The 18,920-nt window shown below is 41.6% G+C and overlaps 1 protein-coding gene across 1 annotated transcript; it reads right to left on the bottom strand.

The window, feature by feature from the left end:
- Window positions 1-132: 132 nt before the first annotated feature.
- kcnk10b (potassium channel, subfamily K, member 10b) lies at window positions 133-18,708 on the bottom strand. Its single transcript, XM_071526776.1, has 7 exons — window positions 18,581-18,708; window positions 13,828-14,243; window positions 5,613-5,730; window positions 3,514-3,674; window positions 2,259-2,451; window positions 1,427-1,569; window positions 133-834 (listed from the first exon to the last, which is right to left on the bottom strand). Exons 1-7 carry the CDS (start codon window positions 18,633-18,635, stop codon window positions 133-135), a joined length of 1,788 nt encoding a protein of 595 aa, XP_071382877.1. The 5' UTR covers window positions 18,636-18,708.
- Window positions 18,709-18,920: the final 212 nt, after the last annotated feature.

Here is an 18,920-nt window from a genome sequence, read left to right as displayed (position 1 = left end):
CTGAATTTCCTCAGAGCAGTCCCAAATCTAGGCATAGGAAACAGAAAGGCACATTTCTTGACATCTCAAAGGGCCGTGCGCTCTCTCTTTCTCTCTGTCTCTGTATCTCTCACTCTGTTTCTCTCTCTTTCTCTACACCGCTGGGCTTGTCTGCGGCTCTCTTCCACCCAATACCTGCTCATTCTCTCTCTCTTTGGCCTGCACTGGTATGAACCCATTCAACTTGCTGCGCTCCACTGCATATTGCGACAGATTTGTCAGACTAGTGTTTCCCTCCTTCCTTTCTCCATTTTCCTCATCTGGCTCCCCATCTCCTTCTCCTTCTTCTTCTTCCCTCCTCTCCTCCCCCAGCATGGTGTTGCCACCGCTCATGCCGTCACACATCCGTCGAACGTCATCAGGAATGTTCCTCCTCATATCGCGGTTCTTGTTGCGCTTGGCCAGCTTGGTGAGGGATCCGAAGCGCAGGTTGAAGAGGTTCTCCTCGGATGACGACGCCGTCTGTTGCGTTTGCTCGCTGCCCTGATGGTCGTACGGCTCACAGCAGGCCCCCTTCAGCCTCAGGTTGTTCAGCTTGGTGTCGATGCTCTCCTGGGAGGAGGTTTTGAAGCGACCGGCGTCCAGGCTGGCGAACACGGCCCTCTTCTCTGGGGAGAGCATGTCCAGGGAGTGGGCTCGCTGCTCCAGGCCCAGCTGACGGCGCTCCATGCTGCGGATGGTGGCGGCCCGCTGGAGCTTGTCATGGATCTCAACGCTCAGGCGCCGCCGCGTTTCACGGAACTCTGCGCGGACGTTCGCCTTCCACTCGGCTGCATGAGCTTTAAACTCCCCAACCTGTGACAAGAAGGCAATAAGGAAAGGATCAGAACTATGTGGTGCAATATGCTGTAGCAAGACATTAGCATCGTGTTCATCTATTGTTACAACAATGTTATGACAGGCCAGCAGTTCACATGTCCTTGAACACAGACTAGGATTCAGCTTCTCTGCCCCATTTACTAACGTTAGTTGGAAAATTGAAAAACTGTCTCCAAATCAGCACTTATGGACAATGTCATCCTACACCATTATAGCAAAGGAATTGTCCGTCACCTGTTAGTTACAATGGCAGAAAAGTGATAAATTGGGTGCCATATTTCTTTTAGATATATTTGAAACTACAGGATAGGCATTAGGTAGAAAATCTCAACATCTACCAGTGCTGACAATCACAAGTCCTATGCTGAAACACTATACATCCTTTTCCACACTGCGTGAGAGGATCAATAAGTTGGAGTCTTACATCTGTCTGGGCATACAGTAAAACAGCTACTGGGGCTCCTGACAAGGCACTAAGCAGGCATAAGAAGGGAGGCAGCAGCTGAGTGACCTTTTATTTTCCACTGCACTAATGTAATAACGGACGGTGTAATCAAATGAACCCCACCTCCTCTTTGGTCTTTTTGGAAAGCACTCGGAGCCAGTCTCCAATCATGCTCAGGACCGCCGCAAAGTATGCCAAACCCACCAAGATCCAGAACCATACCAGCGGCTTGTACCACTGCATGTACTTGATCCTGCGGTTCCCACCTGCAAGTGAGGGGAGAAATCATATGGTCAAAAAATTAGGTTAGGTAGGTAGGCAGGTAGGCAGGTAGGTAGGTAGGTAGGTAGGTAGATAGATAGATAGATAGATAGATAGATAGATAGATAGATAGATAGATAGATGTTCATATATTAAGCTAATACTAGCAAGTAAGTAAGCTAAGTTGGTTAATTCAAGCAGTCCTTGTAGTTGTAATTCCTGAGATTGCTAACTAACTTGATAACTGTTAGGTCAATCTTAAGTCTTCACTTATGTGTTGAAATAACGCTAGTTTTATCTATATGCCAGTCCTCTGAGTTTCCCATCCTGAGTGTGACGTAAGTTCAAAATGGCCGCCACAGGAATAAGGTCAATTCTGAAATGCTGTGTGTATACACAACATATATTGGTCACCCTCTTTCCCAGGGGATCTGGATTTAATTTATCTAATAAACCATATAGTTGGGTAAGTGCCAGTTTGAGCCCCGAATAGATAGACAGACAAACAGATATAAAGACATGCAGACAGGTAGACAGATAGACCAATACTACTGTATCACATTGCATTAATACAGTGTAAATGCAGAAATGAGTACAGGCAAATTAAATTTGACCAAAGATGCATGTGGCTTTAGCCATCAAATTAAACCTTCTACAAAACAGCAACATACACAGTGAACAGCCATCCTTATACCTGCCACATAGTCTCCTATTCCCACTGTGGTGAGAGTGATGACAACAAAGTAGATGGCCTCCAGTGCGGTCCAGCCCTCAATGTGTTTGAAGAAGACAGCAGGGATGGTGACAAACACAATGCAGCCAGCCAGGATGAACAGGATGGTGGACGTCACTCTGATCTTAGTCTGGCTGATCTGTTTGTGTTTTTGCTGAGAAAACAAAACAGGACAAGTAATGAGAATTGGACCAGGCAAGCAAATAACAAAAAACATCATAGAAACAATACTTGTGGAAGATGCTGTGATTAACAAAGCTCAGAGACATTGTTATGGCTTAATGAAACACTAAGACAGCCAATAATGATTTGGCTAATGCTCGCAGTGAACAAAGAGAAAAAATACATGAAAGGTCTATTTGTGTGAATGCTATGTGTACTTAACACCCAGAGGAAGGCACAGACTGTGTTGTTTAATGTCTGAGCCTTCTCCAATTAAAGACTTTTTATCTGTCAAACCAACATGAGTGCCTGGATTTGGACTTTTTTATGCCACAAGATGATTGATTGATTGATTGATTGATTGATTGATTGATTGATTTACTGATTGATTGATTGATTGATTGATTGATTGATTGATTGATTGATTGATTGATTGATTGATTCAAATTCTTTATTGATCATTAAAATACAAGTGGCCCCTCTCGCCAGGGATGCCCCAGATACAGAAATCATCAGAAGGATAAAAACACAATAAAGCCCAAAGTCTTATTTCCATTGTGGTCCTTTTTTTTAGGAGGGGGGTGAGGGTTGGGGTGTGGAGGGTAAGATCACATTTGTGGTCATGACATTTCCTTTCTGATTTTAATAAATCTTAATAGCGGTAACCTAATTGGCAAATCCTTCTTTTTGCCACAGAAACTCAAGCTCCTGGATCATTTGTAGTGTAAAGAGGCCCCCCAGCCAGAGCTCATCTGCTGCCCAGCCAAGCTCTTCAGTCTCTTGACTCTCTGTCTGTGATCCCTCTGCTTCTTCCAGACTCCATCAAACACACCTGGCCTTGACAACAAAGCCGTCCCGCCTAATCTCTACAACCCTCTCTGCTCAGACTGTGCGAAGAAAAAGGCTGAATCACAGGTAGCTTGCTATTTACAGTGAATGGGATTGTAATAGCTTTGAGATAATACTTGGCTTGTCACAGTGGGGAGCATATTGGAGCTGTTTACACAATTTTATTTTGTGCATTCAAACAATAACAATACGGTATGATACTTACCCTGAATATCTTCTCAACTCTCAAGATGCTTTTCACAAAGATGGTCCCCAGCTGGTCCCCAATCCCCGCCAACAAGAACCCAAACAGAGGGATGCCAAATATGGCATACAGGATACAAAAGATCTTCCCGCCCTCTGTGCTTGGAGCTATGTTTCCATAACCTGTCAGACAAGGAAAGGACGAGGAGGAGGACGAGGAGGAGGAGGAGTAGGAGGAGAGGGAAGAAGAAGAAAATGAGTGGAGAAAAAACATGAAAAGGAGGACATGAAGGAGGACCAAGAAGAGGTGGTGGAGGAGGAGGTTGAGGTAGAGGAGGTGAAGTAATAAGAGTAAGACGAGAAGCAGAAGAAGATAATCAAGACTTTCTTATGCAACCCGAGCAATCAAAGCTCTTATGTAATGCCTCTGAGTTCTTGGAGCAGGAGTCTGAGGTAAATAAGCTCTTAGAGAGACAATAATTAGGTTGCCTTTAGAGAAAATTACATTAATTACGGCCCTGCAGTGACACAGATACAATGAAGAAGCCAAGGGAGATAGGGGACAAAGCATAACCGTAGCCAGCTCCTATATTTCAACCCACTATGGAAAGCAAAATAACTGTATATTAAGGAAGGAATAACATTCCTCTGACGACTTCCTTTCATCCATTCTCTCATTATCCTTATGATGTTCTCAAATCAAGAAGAATTGTATTGCTACATTATATTCCACATATGATTTTAAAGACAGAAACAGTTTCATTAAAACTAATATGAGCATGTCTAGAGAACAGAATATTTGTAGAGTGCCCTCTTAATGAAGGGTCTTTATATTTCAGCTTTAAACTAGATGACTTAGTTGCTGTATTCTAACTCTCGATATTATAAAATAATTGTCTGTCGGGACAGTGAAATTAATGATGAGAGGAGAGTGCCGCCACTGAAATTGGTCTGAAAGTAGTTTCTGCCTTGCAGCGTACTGAAAGGAAGCCGGATGGGCCGCAGCATATTAGCGAGTGCTTAGATGAATGAATCTCTGGGCTCCAACATAACAGCAGGTCAGGAATATTGCTTTTTCCCAGTCAATTAAATCTGGACAATGGCTAATGGGGAGGGTATATAAATGTAATGCATCAGCTTTTGATGTTGAAATTATGCCTAATAAATGAAACCAAAGTAAGCAAAAAAATAATTTTTACTGAATAATAATATAAACAGCTTCTTTTGATCAAAGCTTTTTAACCTTTATTTAACAAGGCAAGTCAATTAAAAATAAACTTTTATTTACAATATTTGCAAAAGGCAAAGGGGCTTTTGAGGGCAAACGGGAAGAGAGAAAAACATGTAGAGGTCTTGTGTATTACTGAAGCTACACCTTGACAGAGTAGAATAACGTGTGTCAGCAATATATTGTTGTATTGGTTGGTTAAGCAGCTACAATGTTGCTCTTCACAGATAGTTAAATCCCATGTGCTAGAGCTTTGCATCATTTTAACACCGCCTCATGAGGGCAAAGGGATTCGTCAAATACACCTGAGGGTGTCAATAAGAGGGAGGAGGGTGCGGCTGGTTATACGAGTCTGAATTTATGGTATTTGCAGTGAGAGAAAGCCAAACTGAAAGGAAAAATCCACCCTAACACGTTTAACACTGTTTCAAAATAGTTATTGGCGATGTACCTCGCATTTCTGGGCCCATTTTGTTATCTGGTGGTGTATTTTTCTCATCCCTGTAGATAACTGGCCAAACAGACAACATGATGTCATGTTGAGATATTTCCAGTTCAGCTACAATGGAGTTTGATAGCAGAAAATTAGCGATAGTGCAGAGTAATAGTGTTATTGATTGCATTGTAAGAGCAAGGGAGCTCTAGTGTTGCTCTCTCCATCTACAGAGAAAAAACCCACAGCTGAATGCAACAAGTTCACACCCATTCTCTGGGGGTTGTCGAAAGGCATTCTGGGAAATGAAGGAAATCACTAACTGAAGTAGAGGTAAACAGAGCAGGTTGAAGCAAAGTGGGTAAAAAAAAGAAAGAAAAAAAACAAACACTTTATCACAAGATTGATGGTATATGACAGTCTAAGAGTACATGAGAGCGGAGTTTTCTTTTAACTCTACCTATAGTTGTGATGACAGTCCCAGCAAAGAAGAAGGCACTGCCCAGGTCCCAGTAACTGGAATTGTAGGACGTGTCTCCAATTGGACTGACTCCGGCACTCACAGCATCTATGGCATGCTGAAAAAAAGAACATTTGTAAATAATAATATAATAAATTGTTGATCCCTGTAGGCAAATTTTCTTTTTGTCTTCCCTCCAGAGAGGTGAAGTGCGGAGTCGACTGCAGAACAACACTGCTGGATCCGGTGGGGATTGACAGACTCGCTCAAGGACATTTCAGCAGGGCAGATGCTTCCAGGCGCTTGAACCTGAGACATCCAGGTCTCTAAACACTAGGTTAGGTTAAAAGGTAGATATACAGTAGTAGAGGTACTATGGGAGCAGAGTCAAAATAAGTGTAATTGTGAAATGATTTTCAGTACTAGAAGCACACATACAGTCGAAGCACCTGACTGTTGTGTTTTGCCTGTTGAGGTCTCATAAACAGAAGAATACAGTGTTAGGGTTGCATGTCAGCTCAGCTGATGGCAAGACAACAAAAACACGTGTCTGCTTTTAATTCACACTATAAAGTCATCATGGCGTGAAGACAGCCAGCACGTTAAACCACCTCCTGTCCATGTTTATGTGTGTGTCTGTGTGTGTGTGTGTGTGTGTGTGACCCAAGCTACTGGTTACATAACACACGTGAGGTGACTGATGATGGATTGACTGTGACTATCTCCAGATCAACCTGCAAGGTCATCGGCTGATAACAGAGAGGAGAGAATGGGACAGAAGAAGAGCGCATTAGGGAAAGTCATGCAAAATGGGAGAAGAGGAACAGTGGGAATGTAGGATATATGGAGTACTGAATACCCCCCCACCCCTTCTTGTGATAAGCCCATAATATCACAGGAAATGAGTCATGGAGCTAAGTGGATAGATTTACACATATAAAAAAGAAAGCACAATCTTTTAGTTTTTTGTATTTCATCACCTATGTAATAGTTCTAGTTGACAAAAAAATACATAAAATGTTGTATGACGTTGACTACTTTTTGACCGTAAATATTCTGGTAATATGCGCAAAGGTCACATATAAAAAAAAAAATCAATCATCATACCGCAAAGCCTATGTGAACCTCTTTAACATTCCTGTGGACATGTGCATGAATGACTAATGAAAGGTCTGTTTAATGGCATTTTCTCCACTCAGCATTCTGACCCGATTTTCATGTTTTTGTTTGCTTGTTTTTTTTCAATTTACTCCAGAACAAATCCACAGAGACAGTCACCTGCTGCCAGAAAACCTTTATCTCCTCATCTCTTCAGTGTCAACCTTTATTTAGCCTCTCTGCTTTTCTTTATCCCCAGCTTGTCTGGAGGAGGGCAAACATCAGCCAGCCACAGTCCTCTGCATTTACTGCATCATCATTATTCTCATTGATCTCCTTCTGTACACTATTATGTAGCCATAAAAATCTGAATCCGATATCTTGCATTCTCTCTAAATTCAGTCTTTATGGGCTCACTCAAACAATAAGCATTTCATGAGAAAACCGTGCAATTCCATATCCCCGTGGAAATTTATATTACAGTTTTTTCCCTGGTCTCAAATAAATCTGCTGACACAAAGACATTGTGAGGGCGGCCTTTTGAAATAAACTGCTGCAATACATTTACTATCATTTTTGGTGGGATATACGTTTGTTCAGTCAGAGCAGTCCCCAACCTGTCCATACTGTTAGCTTGTGTGATGTTTGTCCCTAATGAATAATGTATCAATTCTCATGACATATATTTAAAAGGAGACAGAGTGGAGGACCAGTGCTACACATCACTGCACATGCCCTCTAGCCCTCTCATAATCTTGCATGTGATGGAGATTCACATTACCTAAGCTCAGTCAGTGTAGCCTCCTTAATGAGGCTGATTTTTGTATCTAAAATGAGTCAATTATAGTGATGTTGTTTCACTGATTTTAGCAGACACAGCTACATTACAGGGGAAATATCAAAGCAGTAATTATAAAATAAATTCCAAAATAACCCAATTGTGGAGTCAAGAGAGAACCATAAATAGCCTTACACTGTATCTGAATACTTTATGAGGAAGTCTATTTTTGTCTCCCGTTTTTTCACAGCCGGCATCATGCTGCATTAGAGATGTGCAAAACTCTAAATTTGCACTTCTGAGGCACGAGGATGATGAGTTTGATTTGTGCTGTTGCATGTTAATTAGGATGGCACCAGTGGTTTTTGTTTCAGATTCAGTTTTACATTTTGATCACACAAAAGAATCAGCAAACAGACATTACTGACACATAATCACTACTAAGACTGCTAAGTGCTCTTGACTGGCTCTTAGTTCATCTGTGTTTTCTTACATTGCGCTGCAGGATCATTAGAGACGAGGCTAACTTACTGCAGATCCTTATCCTCTCAGCGTGTCTTTCTACCCCACAGCAGGAGACTTTACTCAGCCAGCATGGTGCCTGGCTCTCTCTCCCTCCTTCACCCATCCTCATGTGACCCGTGATACAGTGTCAGTGCTTTCCTCTCAACAGCACAACTAACACCACTCCTAGATCTACAGCTACAGCTTTACCTATCCAGCTTGTAGCATTACAGGTGGTACCACTGACCTCCCAGCTTCTCACAAGCAGATCCAGGTTCTCAAATACTGTAAAAAAAAATGTCAAAACATTTTGACATTTGAATTTGTACGAACAATTCATTGATAGTGTACTGGCATGTTCAAAGGTGAAAGTTTTACTTTACACCACGATTGCATTCATAAACAAATGGAGAAACTCTCCTGCCTGAAATGGGCGTTTAAACTTTGCAATTATTCTTCTCCTCAGGTTTAAACTGATAGCAATAATCAAGCTTTATAACGACAGATGATGAAGTGTGATCTAGACAGGTCTTTGTCCCCTGTGGTCCAGATATGGACCATAAGTCCATTCTGCTCTGACCTTTCATGTAATGAGTTCTGGATCTTTTAGTTGAATGAATGGATCCAGTGGATAATTGAGAGATTAATCGATGGCAGGTTAATTGAATATATTTGCAAATCAGTTGAACCGTTGCCAAACTAAAATGAGATATGAAAATCTCAGCATGATGTGTGTGTGTGTGTGTGTGTGTGTGTGTGTGTGTGTATTCACATGCCACATAAGGACAATCAAGAATCAGGCTCAAAAAGTATCTGCACTACAAACTGGGAGGACATCACATGGGACAGAGCCACACAGAGGAACACAATTCATGGAGGAGCTGCACTCCATGAAGAAAACTTTCACCAGACTGCAAAAGACAAGTGGCAACAACTAAAGGAGAGGCTTTCTGCCAGAACGGGCCAGCCACCTGTCAGCCAGCACCAGTTGCTCTAACACTGCAAGTAAGTCTGTGGTTGCAGGATTGGCATCTTCAACCATTTTAATCCCTACAGAAAGACCCCAAAAGAGCACAATCATACTCTGATGATGATGATGATGATGATGATGATGATGATGATGATAACGATGACGGGTGCGTGTTCTGGCATATAGGTTTATTACAGAAAATTGAGTATTTATAAAAGTTTATTTTCGCAATAAGTGAGTCATCAAAAAACAAGCCTTGATTGGTGTCAATAACAGCATGACTTCACATTGTGCCACAGTGTGAGTCATCCCAACGGCACCACGAGAGCCAATTAGGCCCGCCGCGTATGTGGGCGCACAGTGGGTGGGTGGACAGCACGGGTACTGAGGCAGACACGAGGGGGTCAACAGGACTGACACACACACACACACACTCAGACACACACATATCCTCTGACCTGTTATCTCAAAGTCGGCACATGCGGTGAAACAGGCCCTTATAAATGTTCTTTCTCTCTCACACACACACACACACACACACACACACATGCTTGCCAGAATTGCCATTTTTCTGTCAACTCCTCTGCCAAACCGTTTGACAACAGTGAGTCACCACTGCTGTGCTGCCACCCGCCGCTGTGTTTCAGAGATCTTCGACTGAGTGACAGGCTTGACGCAGCACTAACAGCCCGGCTATGGAACCTGTTAGAAGACCAGATAGACTCTTTGATGGAGTGCTTGTGAAGCAGCATGTCCTGTGGGCCAGTTATTAAGACGGCAGGAAAAAAATACTGCTTTTTGTCAGTGTGAGCTTCAAACACAGCTCAATTTGTGATAAAAGCTCATGCTTAGTACTGAAATACCATCAGCACTCAGAAAATTGAAAAATCAATACTGTTTCCTCTGATTTGCAAATTATACTTTGTCTAATTAAGTGCAATTTGTGTTGTGTAGTAGTGTAATTAAAGCGCTCTGACTAATTTCATACAGACTAATAATTCTGTTGCCTCTCTGTAGTAAAAAAAAAAGCAGTTTGTACAGTTATTTCTTCAGTTAGTTCCTGGTAGGAGATGAGAAACACTGTCATGTTTACCTGCACTAACAGTATCTGAATCTGAACATTTATCCAGGAGACAGTTTTGTCTGTGATTCAGTGTCTGCTGCTGGTGCTGCTGCTTCTAATGGGGTGAGGTCTGCGACTGCTGGCCTGTGCAATGAATAATTGATTCCCCACGGACCCCAGGCACACCATGCTAAAGGTTTTTATTTCCACACTTTCCTTCAGGAAATACTGACATTGATTTTTACAAACTCATGATAGTCCTTTTGTGGCTTAAAGGTTGGCCACCGCAAGGGAGGGAGAAAATAGCCGAGGACGCTTCGGTGAAACAAAAAAAGAAAAGAAAAAAAGAACGGAGGTAGGTGCGGAGATGGAGAGAGTGAAAGAGAGAGACAGATAGGCAGTCTGATATTCACTGGAGCAGTGTTGAAGACGCTAACATCAAATAGAGCCATTCAAGTGGAAACTGGAGCACACCAAATGCCATGTGGTTGGTTTTCTCTTTGGGGTTATTTCAAGCTTTAAGAGATACAGGAGGATCCACTGAGGCACTGAAGTGACTCGCTTGCCTCTGCTATTCCCATACAACATGTGCAACATAGAAAGCACATTACTCCAAAAGGCTCTTTTTGCTGTCTTGGCAGCTATATCACATGCTAGGGTTTTGCTTCAAATACAAACTGTTGATTAACCTCTGATGCTCTCCTCCAGGAACTATGTCCGTGTGCTTCCTATACACTGCCCATTGGGTTCTCCTGTTGGTGACAAGTTATTCCTTATGTTATAAACCCTTGCTCTCCAAGGAAAATAAGGATGCCCCTCTGTTTTCTTTTTGCTCTTCTTGTGTGCAGCTGTGTGGAATCACTGGCTGGGTAAACAATTATCGCACGGCCCTACTGGAAAAGAGAGCTCAACTGATCTTAGACCAGCTTTTTTTTTTTTTTCCATCATCATACACCTTCACAAATCAAAACTTTTAACTCAGCCAACTGCACACCAACAGATTTCAAATCATTTTTCCAATCCCACCTCCAGGTGTACGTGTAAGTTTGATGTTGTGGCCTTAATTCTTGACCCGTAATCCTGGGTGTGATATCAGAGGGCAGTGTGAAGCACCGCTGTGCTCTGTGTTATAAGGTCAGACGACATTGTGAAATGAGTGTTCAAGCTTTGATGGGACTGACTTGTTCTGCTTGTTGCCTGGTCCAATTCACACACGAGTCCGGGACAATAAACATGTGTAACCTTGCAGAGACAGAATGCATCAAGCCACCTTAAATCAACCTCTGTATATGTCACTGTTTACAGGGTGTCAATAATGTTTTTAACAACAGCAGGTTCATCTCAGACACTGGAATCATCTCTCTCCCCTCCGCCATAGAATGATTCATTTTTATAGCTGTCGTCTCTCCCTTTTTGGTTGCGCAGTAGCTGTCGTTTCATGGAGAGTATTGGTAAGTATCAGTGGGTCACTGAGTTCTGCAAACCGGCATCTTTCAAGAGGGTTGAAGAGCTACGAAATTCTTTGTTAAGATAGAAGATGCAATGCAAACAGTTTTCAGATCAGAAAATTGATATTTGGCTGTAAAAAAGACTTGACTTCCTTAGTAACTTACAAAAAAGACAATAGTGCAGCTGTGACCATGAGCTTGTTTCATTATTTAAAATGTGTGGGTGTTGTTAAAGCCTCACTCTGTAATTTATTTCGTACTGTATTCCAATTATGGGTGCAAACGCATTCATTATTGAGAGGAGGGCATTCAGACAGAAACTTAATTTTTTTTTTTTTTTTGGTCAAACCAATCCCCCTTCCCATTGTAATTCAAAATGTAGGTTTATTTTACTTCAATGTTTATAAACAATAGAAATGTAAAGAAGCATTTCCAACTTTGAGATACATTTAAAAAACAATTTAGCTTCTACATACTGTCTGCCCTTACAGCAATAGCTCAATCAATGAATTTGGGAATGAAAATATATCGCCTTTCCTATATTTTCATTATCTGTGTTGGAGCTACTATTTGTTTACACATGGATTATGGATTGGGCCTTTAGTTGCAACAAAATCAATACAGAGCTTCAATTATAATACACAATATTTTTCGCTCCAGGCCAGTGTTAATACTGACAAAGATCACAACAATTGAACTTATTTCCTATAAGGACAAACATCTAAAGAAGAAGACAGTTAATTGCCCTTTTCTCCCCGGTTGCATATGCACTGTTACATAACAAACACTTCTGGTCAATTACTGCACAAACTAACATGTAGTGTACAGTATATTTGGCAACAGATCTGAAGTGTCACTGAGCATTATGGGTATCTCTATGGAGACCCTCGAGGTATTATTGTGCTTTCTGCTGAAGGATGGACTTGCCTGTAAGTCTACCCATGACATTTACCCATCAACAACCATACAGAACACAGCCAGCCGGCCCGGGGACAAACAGGCGGGCGTGTGTTTTCTGATGGAGCTGAAACTCTTATGATTTCCCTTCAGTGACTCATCAACACTGCGGGAACAGTACTCAGCTGAATTAAGATTATTAGTGGTATATGGATGTCAACACGCTTTAATCAGGATGTGAAATCAGCTACCACAGAGAAGCACATAATGTGGCACTGATGTACAACTGTTATTTTTTTGGAAAAGAACAAATGGTCACCTGCATACAAGAAGACTGGAATAATGTTCCAATTTGTCATTCATGTTTGCATTCAATTGTATGCCATCCATTTCATGCCAGAGATTTCATGAGCATATGCCATCATTTGAAGGGTTTTATTCCAAAATGCAATAAAATCCTATAAAGTCATATGAAATTTTTTACTCAGTGTTCCACACCAGTTTATATCGATAAAAATATCACTTTTTTAAGGAAATGCCATTAGAAAGCTAATGACATATGATATGACATTATGAGTTTTATTTGCATGACAGCAATCATTTAGTAAGATTAGGAATCACTTTTTTTCCAATGGTGGACATCTCGTTTTGGAATTAAAGGTAACTTTGTGGCGTCACAAAGGTTCGCTCATTATCATTTTTCTAAGAAATAATAGGCTAACAAAGTGTTTTTTTCAAAGCGGTTGAGCAGTTTTTTCCTTCCTGTCATTGTCTGTAGCTGCCGGCTCTCGTTTCACTCTTGAAACGGTTAACCAATCAGAACAGAGGGGTCGTTAATATTAATGAGCCTTAAAGACACAGCGACAGAAACAGCCTGTTCTTGGTAAGGCTCAGAGAGATGCTGGAAGATGAACGTGTAAAAATGGATTGAGAGTGTTTTTGGTACATGACACCACACAAACAGCTTTGAATGGACCTCAAGACATAAAATAAAACCCTGGAAAGTGTAGAATATGGGACCTTTAAAGTCTTCATTTGTTGAAGGACAATGTGGACGTAAAAGGACAGAGTACAGATGATCTCCAAGATCACGCGACTAGCTAATGAAACCAGAATTAAGTACCCATAACAGCCATCTGCATCTATCAAAACCAGCCTGATGAATGCTATAAAGGTCACTCTCATGAATTTCTCCCCCTCACCCTCTAATGGAACCGACTCTCAATATTATTTATCATATTCTCTATATTTCCTGTTTCTTGTCCTCTTCCCCTGATACAAACTGATCTATCAGTGATGAATAGATTCAACTGATGTAAACAAATGCAGTGTGTATCTCCTGGCTGTCAGAGCAGCTGGAGGCAGAAAACAAAAAAAGATTCTACTGAAGTCTATTAAAAGGCACATGCATGTCTCACTTAATCAAAAACTCTCATCGTCACTTCCAAAGGACTCACCTTGATGAGCGCCTCGAGCTCGTCGGGGGTGACACAGGGGTGTTTGCGCAGGAAGGAGGCCTTCTCCATGGTGATGCTGGTCTTCTGGTCGCTCTCGAACGGCTGCTCCAGCGCCTGGAACGCCAGCCCTCCGCAAACCAGGTAGAGCACCACCACCACGAAGACCGCCACCACCGTCTTCCACTTCATCACGGAGTGGAGCGCCGCTGCCGAGCCGTCGTAGCTGGCGTCCATGCTGGCCACCACACTGGCCGAGCGGGACGAGATGGAGAGGCGGGGCAGCGGGCAGTGACCGTTGGCCTTGGGGTCGCAGCCCATGGGGTTCTGCATGGTCGCCAAGCTGGCCTGGACCAGAGTGGACTTGGTCATGCCAGGCTGAACCTTTTTGGGGGGGACCAAGTTGGTCTGGACCGCCACTGGGAAAAGAGAGGGAGAGAGGGAGAGAGGAGAAGGTGTGGGTTAATAATTTGTTTTATCTTTGTGCTGAAGGACATCATGACAGCAGAACTGTGTCTTGTGAAAGTGATTCTGATGACTGGAGGCTAACATTTCTCACATATTGGCTGAATCTTTTACAGTCAGGCTATGAAAGACGTGAAGAAAGAAATATTGAAGAATGAGAACAACTCAACTATAACTGAACTGTTATTTTATAGACAGTCTTTGAGGCTTTATAAGCCTTATAATGTTTTGAAATATTACAGGGCATCTTGGCCAATTCCTGGGTTAATGTGTGTTTACAGATCATCATGTCTGTCCTTTGTCCTGATCTGTAATAACCACTTTGGTGCAATTGTTGACATTAACAGTTTAAATAAATTGAATTCATAAATTGAATTACAATATTGTCTCCCACCTTTAAGCCACTTTCTCTGCGGATTAAAAACCAAAAAAAAAAAATTTCCATATAAAACAATCAACACCAAAGGGACACTAATTTATGCGGACAGAAACACAAGTACATTACATCTATCAAAAATGCCTACATTGCATGGAGCATTAAGAATTGATTTTCCTATACTCTGGGCTAATAGGAGGATCTCTCGGCAAAGCCCGGCACTAACAGCTCTCAGCAAAAACACCCATCAGCTGCACCAGCCGGCCTGCAGCGAGGTTCTCTGTCGCCTTGAAACCTCGCCGAGTGTTTCTTCAGCAAAGTGGGATGAATGCATAAGTGAACAATATCCCAGTCCACAGCATGAAGAAAGTAGATTTTCTCCTTTCCTGCCTGAATCACTACTACATGAGACCATATAGACAACTGTTGGCTCTTAAGTGAAATTAATATAATGAATAAACCCGTTTTGTATTAGGGGCATGATTTGAATGATTACCTAGAGATTACATGGAAATATATGCCATATTTTATCTATCTATCTATCTATCTATCTATCTATCTATCTATCTGTATTGCATTTCAGAATGATACCCCTCCTATGCGTGTGTGTGGTGTGTGTATATGTGCATTTGCGCCGTATATGTGTATATGTATTTCTTTTCTTTGCTCAGAGCAAAACTAATAATTCTGTGTTTTGACACCAAATGAAAGATGGACTTACAAGCGCTTAAAATACTCAGCACTTGCAACCAAACCCTTACAATATTGCTAAGACCCAGGAAAGCAGGATTCAATTTCTCTAATAGGCTACAGGAGAGTGGGATAAGTGCCAGTTTGGGTCATTGGCTTCTGAATGGTCTGTATAATAAATGTATGCTTGCTGGAGTAGGTCATGCAAGGTGGCGGGCAGCGCCAAGGAGGCAGCCAAATTTAGATCCTTTCATATATATCAAGCATTGTATAAGCCATTCGGAGCCCCCGCCTTCACCCCCGAGGCCCCCACCTCTCACCAATGGGAGAGCACTGAGTGGCTCAGAGCCGTGGGCGGAGCTTGTGGTCTACAATGATGCAACTCCCAACGGTAGGAATAAAAAAAAAATTGATTTGTTTAAGGGAGGCACTCTTTTGTTTAGTGGGAGGGTTTCAGATCTGTGATATGCTAAGCAGCGTGCGCACACACACACACACACACACACACACACACACACACATACAAACACACACACACACACACAATGATGAGTCAAGGACATCCAGGAAGCCTCTCACTCTCTTCCTGGAGCCATGAATCTTGTTAGTTCATCCCTTGACTCGTATCATGACTGAATCAATTACGATCAGCAAACTGATGTCACAGGCATAGGAAGATTCAACACTGGCACTTTGAATTTATATTCCTTTATGGGCAGCAGCGAGCTATTTTTAGAGCATGAGATGAATTAGAAAAAAAAAAAATGTGGGTAGGAGGGGGTGGGAGGTGAAGTAGAGGGACTTTGACTGTATATCAATATCTGGTGCTGTATTTGGTGCAGGCGTTTTGATGGACGCAGTAGAACATCTACTGGTACAGCTCTTTCCCTTTCCAAATGCAAATCGGGCCAAGTCCATAACTAGCCTGACAAAGACATTAATTGCTTTTCATCTCATCTTGTAATTGAGTGAAATTGAATAAATCAGCCAGTCAGTGCAATGAGTGCTGGAGATTACATTCCTACACAGCAGCAGCAGAGTAGGTCAGAGAGCTGCAAGCATCACTCACATCTATTGTTTTCAGTGCAGCTACGTGATACACAAAGCTCTCATTCCACAGCATAGGCATGCCAACAGTGAGATTAACATTATTGGGTTTCCGTTTCAGATTTCTCGAGATGCGTGGCATTAATCTGAAATGGTATCCAGACCGCTGAAGCCGCTTCATATTGATTTTCACAAATTAGATAAGTCCTGTGGATACTCTCTCTCAATGCTTACTCTGGCTTCCTGGAGCATGTCCGGCCGCACCAGAGGAATACTGAAGCTTTGTTGACTGGAGACTTAAGAGTCCATATGAGACAGATTCAGAGGAAAACTAAACATTATCTGGATGATGATGATGATGATGATGATGATGATGATGATAAGAACTAGAAAAGGTTAAATTTTCTGAAGAAAATTTGTGTGCTTGCTTCAGCAAGAGAAGGCTGAAGACAGTTGAATTTCATTACAAAGAGTTTAAATGTCTGTAAATTTTGAGTATTTCAGTAGTAGCTGAAGTTATAGTTGTAGTAGTATCAGTAGAAAGAGTGAAACAGTGAAAGTAGTCTATAAAACATACAATATGTATAACAACAATAACAATGTATATGTATGTACATACAATCTGTATAACAACAGACAATATGTGAAAAAACTGTTCAAATTTGTGTGAATCATTACAGTTGAAAGAAGGTTGAAGGAGTTGAACTGTAGTTAAATGAAGTGTAAAAGTTGAATTGGAGCACTAATGTCGAACAAATGTCCCTAACTAAAAAACGACAAATCCCATCACTTAGATAAGATAGGTAATATATGCATGTAGTCTTGAAAGTGTTCAAATTGTGATAGTTCAGACATATGCAAACAGAAAAAAATCTGTTCATAGGAGCCAAAAACTGTACAGCACTGGTGTTGAACAAACCATCATAGCTCAAAAACTGGAGGGGGATGGAGATGCTGAGTGTTGAATCTCCACACAATTTACTGTGGCACAGTTATGCTGGGACACTAAAATATTCAGTTTGTCAATAATACCAGCTGTATATGTGGAAACACAATGGGGAGAGCATCATTAACCCGAAGGGCGTGTATACCTTTGGAAGATGAACAGAAGACACAAAATTCAAACTAAGTCTAGTAATAGCAAACAAAAAAAAAAAAAAAATCCGTAGGCTCAGTATGGCTCTTTGCCCGGTTATTCCCCATGGTCCACAGAGGTGGGAGGCGTTCACCTCCCCAGCTGCGCCTAACGAATCAGCGTCAAGCCAGCCTGAATACAACAAATACGACTTCCGGTAAAAAAAAAATCAATCAAAATAAAACCCTTATTGACGAACATGAGTTGCAACATTTTGAATAATAAAGTGAGCAAGGGAAAATAAAGAATGTAAGAACGAAACATATTTTCTCTAGAAAAATAAAATAAATAAATACTGGTTTTTTTTTTTAGAAAAAGCCAATTCACATCATTAGGCCTATAATGTAGAAAACAGTTCAGGCAAACATTTCCCATTAATTTATTTGGAAACTAGGCTAAAACAAATTCACATCAAGGGACATTCAGAACCAATGTTCCCTCCAAACTGAGTGCAATTGGTGACCTACGTTCAACAATTTAGCCAGATAGCCAGCAAGCCTATTTTGTCAGTCATCATCGGCCATTGCTCTAGTAGCTCTATTCGGGTATTTGGACGTTTTATTGGCAAATTAGCCTATTAGCCTATAACTTTGGATTTAGTAATTTGACACCCTGCACTAGCCTACACTACCCTTACACTAGCATATTTTTATTTTTCAAAAGCGACAAATTGTACGCTTTTATTTTGACGGCACTTCTGGTCTTCCTCTGTCTATTTTGTGTGGCTTGACGCAGCTGCCTGACTCCGCGCGCTCCCAGCAGCGCTGCCCGGCTCAGCTGAGCACAGGGAGGATGGAGAAGAAAGAAATACACTCCCAACCGCTTTGTCTTGTATTAAGGGTCGTCTTTGCATTACAACAGCATATAAATGAAAATAAACAAAATCAAGTTATTTAAATAAGAAATTGCATAAAAACTGTTTGAGCAGCTTGATAAAAAATGAACCTACAGTTTATTTTATCTGAGGCACAAACTGGTCTCTTAAAGACCACTTAAGCAGATAAGTGATCAGAGAATAGGAAAGCAGTAGGATATTTACCAACCTTGTTCTGGGTCCCAATTAACTTGTTTCCGTGGGTTTTCTAGTGGAAATTTCATTGCTATTGTTGTTCTCAATAAAAGCAGATCACAATGTGTTCAACGGCGCCTATAAAAATTCAGGAAAAAAGCCAATTCATCAGGCGTTCTTCTCTCATATCTTCGGCACATCTTCATTTCTTGAATAGTGAGTGGAAATTGTATGAGAGGAATAAAAGCAACGCAAAAGCGCATTGTCTGGTTCAGCTGTTCCCCCTCCTTTTTTTCAGCCTTGCATGGACGCGTGGTGTTCGCTTGACAGATTGAGATACTTATGAGACGTTTCACCGAGCTGGACCGGTTGGA

The sequence above is a fragment of the Centroberyx affinis genome, unplaced genomic scaffold (genome assembly GCF_046629955.1).
Source record: "Centroberyx affinis isolate AG114_WGS23_722 - 3 ecotype Tasmania unplaced genomic scaffold, CSIRO-AGI_Caff_v1 ptg001464l_1, whole genome shotgun sequence".
Taxonomy (NCBI): Eukaryota; Metazoa; Chordata; class Actinopteri; order Beryciformes; family Berycidae; genus Centroberyx; species Centroberyx affinis.
The sequence above is the reverse complement of the archived record's forward strand: the minus strand, read 5'-3'. Positions and strand labels throughout refer to the sequence as shown.